This window comes from Nipponia nippon, unplaced genomic scaffold, assembly GCF_047370975.1.
Source record: "Nipponia nippon isolate SJK-2023a ecotype South Korea unplaced genomic scaffold, ASM4737097v1 scaffold_8, whole genome shotgun sequence".
NCBI lineage: Eukaryota > Metazoa > Chordata > Aves > Pelecaniformes > Threskiornithidae > Nipponia > Nipponia nippon.
Window position 1 is genome coordinate 1,949,116 of NW_028262402.1, and position 13,330 is coordinate 1,962,445.

The 13,330-nt window shown below is 41.2% G+C and overlaps 1 protein-coding gene across 1 annotated transcript in view; it reads left to right on the forward strand.

The window, feature by feature from the left end:
• Window positions 1-5,834: 5,834 nt before the first annotated feature.
• Window positions 5,835-13,330, forward strand: part of SHOC1 (shortage in chiasmata 1) — a 64,285-nt gene continuing 56,789 nt past the window's right edge. Inside the window, exon 1 of the mRNA XM_087742234.1 lies at window positions 5,835-6,078. Coding sequence (XP_087598360.1) covers window positions 5,835-6,078 — 244 coding nt within the window. The remainder of the gene's footprint in view (window positions 6,079-13,330) is intronic.

A 13,330-nucleotide genomic window follows, 5' to 3' on the forward strand; every position in this document is an offset into this window, starting at 1 on the left:
ACAGCAGCCTTTCACAAAACCTCTTCTGCAAGCACTGCAGGATTTGCTTTACTTGGATGTGTATTTTTCTACAAATGTTGGTGATTAATTAATATGACCACAAGTTTCTTCGTTTTTCATGCACTCTAACTAGATATTAGCTACGTGCCCTGGTTCATCAAGTTGTTTTATTTTCTTCCTTTCATCACTTCTAGACTTACCAATTATATTTTCCAGTTACTTTTTTTCTGAAATTAAAGTGAGTATAAAGTTTCATTGCTTTTCTCATTACTCTGATTCACAAGTAAAAAAAAAAATTACTTGACATTTGTTCTCATTTGAGGTGGCACAGCGTTACTTACTACCAGATATCTTTCATATCTTTGCTTTTCTCTACAGTCTTCAGCCGTCTTGTTTGAAAGTGGAATTTTTGTCTTTCTCTCCTTCACGAAGTTGTTTGCCAATGTCACATGACTTCCTGCCAATAAGCAGGAATTTTACCTTGATGTAAAAGTTATTATTATCACCGTTATGATGACATTTGGCAACTCTGATTGAGATGTTGTGACAAAAAGCAGTCTCTTAGTGACTAAAATCATCTAACAGATATGATCAACCCTGATATTATCTGATTCAAAGTACCTATTGAAAAGTAAACACTGAAATATTACCGTAGGTGTGATCAGTGTTGCAAAACAAAGGCCAATTTAACAAACCATGACAAATTATAAAATAGAGAATATGAGTGTGGGATAAACATAATCTCATCAACCCGTATTTCTTCATACTGAGGCATCAATTTTAGAGGTGCATTATATAGCTGATTTAACTAGAGCAGCTGAGACTGTAAAAACCCACAGACTCCACAGTTCTTGTTTACCAGTTAAACTCTTCCAGTTTCCTCAGTGAAGCACAATTCTATAATAATGTCTCTCTAGGAATAAGGTGATTTGATTCTACAAATCACTGTTCTTTTTGTTTGGACAGCTAAGTTACAAAGGTGGTTTTCCAGCCACCAAATTTCCTATTTCAATAGGGGAATGAGACTGTTGCCTTGTACAAACCAGACCACCAACTTCAATGGGTTCTCCAGTCACAATGGATCGTTACATTGAATGGGATGAGCCACCCTAACTCTAAAACACAAATAATCCCGTACTTATTTAGTAAGATCAACCCTCTTCATCGCTCTCCTTCCTGTTCTTGAAAGGAGAATACCATAAACATGCAAGCTAGCATATAGACATATAACAATAGATCTTAGAATAAGAGAGAACAACCTCGGTCACATGGATTGTGCAGTATGCATTCTGTGAAGGACAGATCATACCTTCTTTTATCTTCTTCTTTTAACTTAATTGCAAATACACCTCAAGTGAAAAAAAAAAAACAAAGCAGCTATTTGAAAATGTGGCTACTCTGCCGTGATGTGTCCTCTACCGTTATTCAGTGTCTGTACTTCTGTAAATCAGAAAGCAAGCCATGGAAACGAACTAAGTATGATCAGGAGGAAAGGACTGTCAGCCAAATAACAAGTTATTGAAAGATAGCATGCCTATGAAATGACATGTCCAGGAAGTGCATTAGTCAGTCTTCAGAGGTGCTGAGGGCTCTTGAAAAGCCATTCCTGATTGACATCCAAAGGGTGCAGGTTATCAAGAGATTGCATTTTTCTGGATAGACAGAGATTTTTTAGTTCTGCAACGACTGCATCAGTTGATTTAATCTGAATCCTAGCACTTTTAATGAAAGATGTCTGGATAACAACAGCTAGATTCATTCACCACCTGGTGCTTACAGATGTATGCCAAAATTCTAGTGCATCTGTAACATATGTCATGGATAATTTTTTTTTTTTTTCATTTTCTGTTAGATATATCAACCACAAAGCTCTCTCAGAATCGTATGTTAAATAGCAGGACCACTGACTGAACATTCTAAAGCTCAATATTGTAAAAATTAGTCACTGGCACAGGAAGGATGTCAGCTCTATTTGATGCTGCCCTAATCTCTGACTGCCAGTTGACTCCAAGGCTGATGTCTTAAATAGGCATTTTAGCAAATCTTTTGACTGTCAGAACTTAGCATATGTGGCAGCACTGAAACAAGCCTAGCAGCAGTGGACACTGTCCAGGCAACTGCTGAAATAAGTGCAAAAAAAAGCAAAAATGGCAGGAGATTTCAGAATACCAAAGCACTATTCTTCTAAGATAAATATTTTGCAGTAGAGGCAGAAATATAGATTTAATAAATGATAGAAAAGAAGCCAAAACTCCTTCCATTGGAACTGTTAAGAAAAATCCCATTGGCTGCAAGAATGCCACTTCAGCATGTACATTGATCGGCTTTTGCTTGTAGTTGGGAAAAACTTTCATCGATCAAGATAGTCTTGCTGAGATCAAGACTTCAGGGTTAGCTGCTGTTGCCAATATCATCTTACTGAGAGGCCAAAAGATTTGTTATGGTTTTGCATTTAAGCAAGAATATCAGGACTGAGATGTCTTTCCAGAGAAGTCAATTACAAAAGCAGATGACTGAAAAGTCTTCAGACCCTTAGCTGAGTAGGACTGCTTCTGCATGCTGAGCTAAAGAGCTGTGAGAGACAATTTTCCCTATTTCGGGCTATTTCAATCTGAGAGTGTCAGCCATTATCAGCGAAACACACATGCTTCATACCGGTCACAGATGACTTCAGCTACAGGATTTAGTTGCAGAAGGAAGACAATGTGGCTTTATTTCTTCTAAAAATCTCAATCAAAGGTATGTCAAGCAAGTGCTTTAAGAGTCATATTTATCCTCTGGACAGCTTTTTCCACACAGTTACCTTTAACTCCAGCTGGTTAGATGTAAATCAATGACTGTAAAAAGTATTCAAAGAAATGGTATTCACAAATCATGGTGATGCAGCGAAAGGGTCTTAGCTTTTATTTTCCTGTATTCTTCCCCCATATCCTGTATCTGTAGGCTTGGTTTGTAAAGAACTTAAAGTTGAAAGAATTTTTACTGACAGTTGGCATATATGCTAGAAAATAATAAAAAGTCCCCTTTTTCTTATAAAAATGATGGCCAATTAAATGATGTGGTGTAATGTACAGCACATTATAACAGTGCAGTTGTAATGAAATGCAGTGAAATGCAAAGACGGCTCTTGCTATCAGGAACCTCTGTGGTAGATACTGAAAGTTTTCTTCCCAGTTTCTTCAGCTACCACAGAGCAGTGAGCATTTCCTACAAAATTAAGGAGCTCACAGAACAAGCATTCCTTTTTCCTATTACAAATTATGATTAGAAATTAGATATGAATATTACTAGTTTGGGTATGTTGAATGAATTAGTAACTAGAAACAATCCCTTCAATTCTTTTATTTTAACAAGTTCACTTCAAATGGCAAATACAATTTTGCATAACAAAAAAGACAAAAAAAGTTTTTTACAATTTATTGAATTTTAGTTTCTACCCAAAAAGACCCTGAGACAACAAGAAGAATTTGAGTCACACGTTTTAAAAAGCATCACCTATCATCTGCAAACAAAATAAAACAGATTAAAATGAAGAATCCAAACAAGAGCATCTGAAGCTATTTACTTTAATAAATATCCCTATAAATGTTTTTCACTAGAAAAAAACATCAAGCGTCATGTACTGACCGCATTTAGTTGAAAATAAACCGGAAAGAAACACAGACTAACAAAAATGAACCTTTCTTTAAAAAAATCTTAAGTAAAATTTGAAAAAAATATTGATTAGTTAGGAGAGGAAGAGATGAAGTGACAGTAGTGTTGTCTGGCCTTATCCATGTTTGGAAGAGAGCTCCAACTATTCCCTCATTTAATGCTTTGCCTTTACCACCCTTCCTCTGTTAGTGTTGCCCCATTGGACTCCATTTTTGTTTTGTTTTGTTTTTTTAAGTACAGTGTTTCTCAGTTCTGTCATTTTTTATGTTGACATCTTGTTGCTGTATCCACTGGTGAAGGCTGACCCGCTACATATATATTATTTGCCTTTTCCTATCTGCAAGGATCTGTAATTTCTCATGTTCTTGGCTTGTTCATACACCACAGGTCAGGGCTGGCCACCTTCAGAACTCAATACAATTTAGTTTATTTAGAACATGTTTACCTGATACCTGATTTAACTCATGATCAAAACAGATTAAATCAATCACCTCAATGCTTTACTCTACCCTGCATGTCTACTTTATAATTAGTAACCTACACTGTTTTATTCCATTTTTCATAGAATCAACCCAAAAGGTCGATAAATATCTTGTTTTCTGATGCAGATTCACTACAGTATTTGAAAAAAGGCAATATCACAGGTTGCCATTAACATATCTGCTCCAAGTTGTTTCTGTTAATTCCACGAAATTATGAAGCATAAAAAGGCTTTCCACTCCCCTGCATTTAAAATCCAGTAGAAACATTGATTTCACTGGACTCATTGCAAAAGCAACTTTAGTACTACATTCATATATTAAAGCTGTGAATGACTTTGCATTAAGACATTCACCTGTGATGAACTCAGGTTTCTTTAACTGGAACTGAGTACACATTAGCAGCATTTTCTCGCTTAATAGTCCAGTAATGGAGTCACACCCAGATTAACTGTATTTATCACAGAACGAAAGCCGTACTCACACAAAGTTTTGTACAGTCAGAAGATAGTGAGACTATGCACAGGGTCTGCTCACCCAATCAGAGGTCAGATGGTACAACCCTCTTATTCACCCTACCAATAAGAAGCAACTCTTTCCACTGAATTCAATGGGGGTTTGCAACATGAGTAAGAGAGAACCAGCAGGACGTAAAGGATTGGCCTCTAAGAGTAGTTTTCGTTCTGAAATGCATGCTTACCTTGATTCTTGCCTCTTTCAAGACAATGTGACACAGACCACTTTGTAATGACTGTAAGATGGATTCTCCCTGCTCTCCTACCCTTCTTCATTCCTGCACAGAACAGTATTTTACCTTGCAATTAATTTAATTACTTCATTCACAAGGAAACAGACAGCTCATTAAGGACTCAGTTGCATACTTTACAGAGCCAGTCCCAAGTAGGATATAGGAGGCAATCAGACCGCCACAGAGTGTGTTCCTTCATATTAGTGATTTTTCTGCAATTTTTTCTTCTGCTAGATGAGCACGTGTACATAAGCAAGATTTTTCTCAGCTGCTGTTCAACCTCTAAAACTTGCACAATAGATTGTATTTATACAACCACATTTACAAAAGATGTAACGGTTCTACCAACAAAACCCATGGAGAATGAAGTACTGCCCACCGTAGGAGAAGATCAGGTTCAAGACCATCTAAGGAACCTGAAGGTGCACAAGTCCATGGGATCTGATGAGATGCATCCGCAGGCCCTGAGAGAACTGGCAGATGAAGTTTCTAAGCCACCATCCATCATATTTGAGAAGTCATGGCAGACTGGTGAAGTTCCCAGTGACTGGAAAAGGGGAAACATAACCCCCATTTTTAAAAAGGCAAAAAAGGAAGATCTGGGGAACTACAGGCCGGTCATTCTCACCTCTGTGCCTGGCAAGATCATGGAGCAGATCCTCCTGGAAACTACGCTAAGGCACATGGAAAACAGAGAGGTGACTGGTAACAGCCAACATGGATTCACTATGGGCAAACTGTGCCTGACAAATTTGGTGGCCTTCTACAACAGGGTTACAGCATTGGTGGATAAGGGAAGAGCAACTGATGTCATCTATCTGGACTTGTGCAAAGCATTTGATACTGGCCCACACAACATACTTGTCTCTAAAACGGAGAGACATGGATTTGACAAGTGGTGGATAAGGAATTGGCTGGATGGTCACACTCAAAGAGTTGCGGTCAACGGCTCGATGTCCAGGTGGAGTCCAGTGATGAGTGGTGTCCCTCAGGGGTCTATATCGGGACCAGTATTATTTAACATCTTTGTTGGGGACACGGACAGTAGGAATGACTGCACCCTTAGCAAGTTTGTGGATGACACCAAGCTGAGTGGTGTGGTTGATACTCTAGCAGGAAGGGATGCCATCCAGAGGGACACCGACAGGTTAGAGAGGTGGGCCCGTGCGAACCTCATGAAGTTCAACAAGGTCAAGGGTAAGGTCCTGCACCTGGCTAAGGGCAATCCCAAACATGGATACAGGCTGGGTGATAAGTCAATAGAGAACAGTCCTGCAGAGAAGGACTTCGGGGTGTTGGTGGATGAAAAACGGAATATGAGTCAGCAAGGTGTGCTCACAGACCAGAAAGCCAATTGCATTCTGGGCTGCATCAAAATAAGCATGACCAGCAGGTCAAGGGAGGTGATTCTGCCCCTCTATTCTGCCCTGGTGAGACCCCCAACTGGAGTACTGTGTTCAGCTCTGGGGCCCCCAACATAAGAAAGACATGGACCTGCTTGAGTGGGTCCAGAGGAGGGCCATGAAGATGATTAGAGGGACAGAGCACCTCCCCTGTGAAGACAAGCTGAGACAGTTGGGGTTGTTCAGCCTGGAGAAGAGAAGGCTCCAGACAGACCTTACAGCAGCCTTCCAATACTTAAAGGGGCCTACAGGAAAGATGGGGACGGACTCTTGATCAGGGAGGGGAGTGATAGGATGAGGGGTAATGGCTTCAAACTGAAAGAGGGTAGATCTACATTAGATATTAGGAAGAGATTCTTCACTATGAGGGTGGTGAGACACTGGAACCGGTTCCCCAGAGAGGTTGTGGATGCCCCATCCCTGGAAGTGTTCAAGGTCAGGTTGGATGGGGCGTTGAGCAACCTGGTCTAGTGGAAGGTGTCCCTGCCCATGGCAGGAGGGCTGGAACTGGATGAACTCTGAGGTCCCTTCCAACCCAAACCATTCTATGATTCTATGATGATTCTATGATCTTGCAGTGGATAGCCAAGGAACAGAGCCAATGATGGCTAGGAACAAGTTGTTTTAAAGGTTTTCTAAGTTAAGAGGAACTGTTAGTCAACTATTAAGCTTCACGACTCCACATGCTTATTTGATATCCCTTTTTAGCTTTTGGTGAAAAAAGCCTGATGATTTTGCTTGCCCCATTCTTCTTATACAACACCAAAAAAATTTTTGCATAAATAGCTGCTGAAGCTTCCCTGTTGCAAAAAGAAACAAAAGCAAAAAAAATCTGGATTTCAAGTTTGAAAAGGAAAGCTGTGGCTTGAACAGATGAAAAAATAGGTATATAAAAAATTGGTTGGATGATCGGGCTCAGAGTGTGCTGGTTAATAGGTCGTATTCAAGCTGGAGGCAGGTAAAAGTTGGGTACCCCAGAGATCTATCCTGGGATCTGTCCTGTTTAAGACCTCTACTGGTGACCTAGACAAGGGAAAGGGGTGAAATTTCACCAAGTATGCAGATGACACCAAGTTATGGGGACCAGTCAATACACACAAGGGCTGGGCTGCAATCCAGAGGGGCTTGGACAGGCAGGAAGAAGGAGCTAATATCAACAGCATGAAACTCAGCCAGGACGAATGCACAGCCCTGGAAAGGCAGAAGCCCAGCAGTGATCCTGGCTGGGGCCAGCGGGACAAGGGAGCACCTCTGAGGGGAAGACCCTGGGCCCTGGCAGGCAGCGAGCTGAGCAGGGACCAGCAGTACACAGGGTAGCAACAGCAGGCATAGGCTCAAAGAAGAGAGGTTCAGACTGGAGATAAAGAAAAGGTTTTCTCCCACAAAGACAGCCACGCAGTGGAGCTGGGACACAGAGAAGTTATGCCACCTTCACCTTGGAGATTTAGAAAACTTAACTGGACAAAGCCCTGAGCAATCTCATCTGATCTGATGTCTGACCCTGCTTTGAGCAGGAGGTTGTTCTAGAGACCTCCTGAGGTCCTTTCCAGCTGAAATTATCCTATGATCCTATATCACTTTCCTCATCATTATCAAACTCTGTATCAAATAAATATAAATCAAAGCTGCCATTTCCACCTAACAGAGCTGAAGCATCTTATTCTAGCCCCTAAGAAGCTACCTGGAAGGCTATGAAGGCTACTTCATCAATAGCCTCTACAGCCAACTAAATTTATATAAAATACAAAGCAAATAGAAAAGCAATGTATTTTGTTCACGTTCTTACAACTCTTCTTATTTCAGTATCTGAGCATCGCAGGTGAAGTACAAACACATGACCCAAGGACACACTTTGTAGGTGTGTTCCAGCTCCCCCTACTTTCCTCTCAGCAACTACTGCATCTTTCACAGAACGTGCCAGCCTTCCACCAATGGCTGAGGCAGAAAAGTATGTCTCTTTCAACATTCATTACCCATAAAAATATAATTACATGTTACAATGCAGTAACTTGATTGAAAGACATCATAGGAGGGTATACTTCCGAATGAATAACTGTGCTATATTTAGGTATTTATATTGTGTAGCTAACCTTTTTCTCTGTGTCTTGTTTTTCCGGATGCCTCAGTTCATTGTGCTGTCTTCAAATTCTACTCTTGTAGAATGAACACTTGTTTTGTTCATTTAAGCTGGCTTATAAAAATTCTTGATGAGTAACACAGAAAATATATATACTGTTTATGTTTCTGTAGAGGTTTTGAATAACTTGCACTCGAGGAATACACATACTGAGAGAACAAATCAGGCATAACTCCATTATATGTTATCCAAGGAGATAAATTCTCTGAAACAAAATGAATTGATTCCTCTAGCAAAAAAAAACCCACACAACTTCACACATTCTCAATCTCTTCAAAGCAATACGAAGCAAAATACTTCTTTTCTCCAAATAACAAATAGTCCTTTACATCTTTATTGCTTTCTTGCCTTAGTGGTATTTTACACTCAGTTCTGATTTCTATGACCAACACAAAATGAAATGGGGGGGCGGGGGGGAAGAGACATAAAAAAGACACAGAACCAAATTCTCAGTTAACATGAGTTGGTGCCGCTTATACGCAGTTGAGCTGAATTGGACCAGCTGTGATCCAGCTTACAATAGACTATTTTCTAGAGAACAATGAGATATAGTCAAGATTATGACTGTATTCATAGTAATCTTGTGCTGAACCCTCCAATATATTCTCAAAAAAGTCTTTCTGGAGTTCAGTGATAAATTTTATGAAAGTTGAGTAAAGAGCACAGCAGCAGATTCCATAGCACTGGTCAGGGCTAAAACCAAGTATTTCATCATCATTTCTGGCAATTCTAAAGAGCAGCCCCACTGTAAAAGATGAGGATGAGAAACACATGCAGCTGCCAAATTTCATCTCATCTCTGCCCACACTCCTTACCCTGATTCGGGTATTCATGTTATTCTCATCCATAACATTCTCAGCTTGACTCACAAGAAATCCAACTGAGATGCAGCATGTAGTATTATGAGCAAAGTATGTGCTTTCCCAGCGATTTCACATAGGACCCACTGGCATCCTGCATGGAAGAAGACTTTGCCTGGGTCAAAGTAGTGAGCTGGAAAGGCTTCTTCCATTCATGATCTTAATCGTAACAGAAGTAGTATACCTAGTATATACCACTTACCACTTTTTATCAGTCATACAAACAATCCCTATGCATCTGTTCAAAAGTTGTATGTACAGACATTCAGATCTACAGGTCTATCTGAGGAAAACAGTCATGGAGGTAACTATGAATTGCTGCCAATTTTCTTCTACAGGATGTGTAACCCATTAACTCTTCAATCTGATGAAGAAAAACTGGAGATATCATAATCTTCATAGGATATCTCTATCCCCTTAATCACAGTATGCATTGCTGCATTGTTTCTTGGAGTAGCTGTGTAAGGTACTTGATCTGCTCTAGCGGTTGTCACCACTTTTACCTTTTCCAAGAACTTCAAAGGCTTTGCTGTCAGGGGGCAATTCTCAGCTGTAACATCCTGTTCAATTACACATAATATACTGTTATTTTGTTTCCTGGTTTGGGGTAAAAATATGCTTTTCTCTATATTCCAGCTGGGAGAGGAGTGGTTCTGAAATACTTTAATTGGAAGTTCCTGTATTTTGTGTATTATGCCTACTTGGCCCAACAATTTGTCTTCTACTTCTTAGAGAGCAGAATAGAAATACATTTTTAAAATATAAATACTCAGGTAACCATGAAGTATTGGCATTTGCAATTTTCATAGGAACAAAGGTCTGGGAAACATTTGCAATATGCTTGTGCTTGGAAAAAGTCTATGCTAATGCTGGGCTAAACCCATCCTCTCAGTTAAAAATAAAAATAGCAGTAAAGTAGTAATAAAATAAAAAGTAATAGTGGTAAAGTAAAATAAAAATAGTGGTAAAGACAGAATCTGTCCATATGCTCTTTACTTAGCTTTTTCACTCACTGAGATGTACAAAAGCTAATGGAGCTCTTAAAACCAGAGTGAAAAGTGTAACTTTTGTTTTCCCCACAGAAACCTACCCTCATCTGGGATTCAACCTGCAAGTTCTTGGAGGATGCACATTTTCCAGACTCCCCAAACTACTGCAACAGGCTGAATGCACCTGCTGCAGCATTACCAAAGATTTCTGCACTTCTGATGCATTCTCTGTGGGTATCCACTTCTAAGGTAAAACAAGGAGAGAAGGACATGAAATACAACGGCAGACATGCAATATAATGGCTTTGTGGTGCCAACCACAGTAAGAAGGTGCCATTCCAGCAGGCAGAACTGCACCTGCAGCCCAGTTAAAGCCAGGACATGTGTAAAATCGGGGCGGGGGGGAAGGGAGCATTCTCACAACTAGGCTTGAAATTTCTGCCCGTCCAAGATTAATCAGAGCCTGGACCACAGCAGAAAGCTGATGCTAAACTGCCTCCTGAGAAACACAATTTGTTCAACAGACAGCAGCCTGAGGGCTGTGGGAGCAATTCAGGCAGCCAATTAAAAGAAAAAAAAAAAAAGGGGGGGGGCAAAAAAAAGCGCCTTTTTCTCCAGGGTTGACAGCTATTTGTAGAAACTGGCATTTCATACGCTTGCTGAGCATAGGAAGCAGAAGCGTTTCTGGATGTTAATTTCTGGCCTTGTTCCGTTTCTGTTCCCAAGGTAAGAGACAGCAGCTTAGAAGTTTTACACACAATCACTTTAAAAACGGACTTTATCTCTTTCTTTAGCTTCTTCTCCCATACAAGCTGCTGCCAGTGGGCACAAGCCGAACTTTAGTTACTTAATCGCATTTACTGCTTTAGAAATATTTTCAGCTCTACTTTGAAGATCACATAAGTTTTCCTGTCTCCTCCTCCTGAGAATTTTTGTTTTATGTAGAGATGAGGGGCTATCTGACCCCGTAGCGGTGCTGCCTGTAAAGGAAAGGCTGCAGTATTTAAGAATAACAGGGCAGCCCCGGTCGGCGCCAAGGGACGTTCCGCCGCCTGCCCCGCGGCAGCTCCGAAGGAGCAGCCCCTCGCCGGAGGTAACATGGCCGCCGCGGGGCCCCCGGGGGACGGGGCTCGCAGGTAGAAGGAGGGCGGTCCCCTCGCCGCGCGGCCGGGAGCCAATCAGAGGCGCGCGTTCCGCTTCCCGCGCTGGCGGCGGGCGGGGCGGGGCCGGTCGCGGCGGAGGTGCCGTCGCCCTGAGGTAAGGGCGGCCGTGCGGCGGTGTGGTGGTGCGGAGCTTAACTCCAGGTTAGTTTATGTCGTCGCTGCTCTCTGTTTCTATCATACGTTGTCACTTAGCCACTGCCGGTTCTTCACCAGTATTGAAAACTGCGGATCTAAAAACATTTGATGCTGGCAGAAATACCTCATACTGCATATTTCACTTACGTAAAGTGGTGTACCCCAGAGTTCCTGGAGAATGAAACAGGATCATATTCTTCAGTTTTATTGTTTCTCCTTAAAAACTTAAGAGATTTTAAGTATGCTTGGATTTCCTTGTATCCTGATGGACTAGTGTTTCTAAGTCCCATTCTTCCCATTTTAAGTTGGAAACTTGAAACTTACCTGATTAGGGTGGTTTTGATGTTTACTGATTAAGTGACACACCATTAATAAACTAGTAGCAATAGTTGCAATTCTATTGCTTAGTATTTGTGTGAATGCATGGTTATGTTACTATAAAGAAATCCTAATAAGTGATACACATCAATACTATTAAGCTGCCATTCTATTCCCTGTCCTGCGCTTACTATTAAGGTACAAATCTGTCCCTTCTTACAAACTCATTCCTTCTTGCTCCACCGTCCTGTTTACTGCAAACCAGTCCAAAAACTTTCTAACACCAATTTGGCATTTAGAAGGTAGGCATTCCTTATTGCAGCGCTGGATGCACGGGGCATATCTCCACCTAGCATGCATGCCATAGGTCACACTAGCAAGGTATTTATCAAACTTAAACATACATATTAATTAATTTTCCAAGAAAAATCATTAATATTACAATTATTTCCCAGAAATCATTAACATATTTCCCTTCCCACCAGAGCATGCGCTGTTTAATTCTGAGGATTCTTTCAGGGGTCCTTGGTGGTCGTTATCCTCAAATTTGAGCTGTCTGCTTGTTGACCTCGTTGATTTTTTCCACCTAATCCTGCTGATTTGGCTGTTTTCTTTTGTTAAGAACACAGCTGACGCTCCTCAATGTCCAGGGATGTTCTTGGTTTATGTTCAGACTCCCCATTATCTTTGTTCCGAGCTCACTGTTTCATTCAGGTACTCTTTCTTATCTTACAGGCCTCTCCTCTGTCCTTGGTTTCTGTTCGTTGTTGGTGATTAACTTCTTCCTAGCTCTACTCTGTCCTTGGTAGCTGTCAATCATTGGTGATTAACTTCTTCTAAGCAGTCCTTGGTAATTAACTTCTTGAAGCAGTCCTTGGTAATTAACATTTTTCTGAATTCCACATTTAACAGTCCCACATCAAGTCTGTTGGACATAGACCTGATGGAGGGTCCAGCAGGCTGTCCAAAGGGTTTTCCTTAGCATCTGTCGTGGTTTGACCCCATCTAGCAACTAAGCACCACACATCTGCTCACTCACTCCCCCCCAGTGCGATAGGGGAGAGAATCGGAAGAGTAAAAGTGAGAAAACTCATGGGTTGAGATAAAGACAGTTTAATAGGTAAAGCAAAAGCCGCGCACGCAAGCAAAGTGAAGCAAGGAATTCATTTGCTACTTCCCATGGGCAGGCAGGTGTTCAGCCATCCTCAGGAAAGCAGGGCTCCATCACACATAACGGTTTCTTGGAAAGACAAACGCCGTCACGCCGAACGTCCCCCCCTTCCTTCTTCTTCCCCCAGCTTTATATACTGAGCATGACACCATACGATATGGAATAGCTCTTTGGCCAGTCTAGGTCAGCCCCCCCGGCTGTGCTCCTTCCCAGTTTCTTATGCACCTGGCAGAGCATGGGAAGCTGAAAAGTCCTTGACTAGTGTAAACTCTA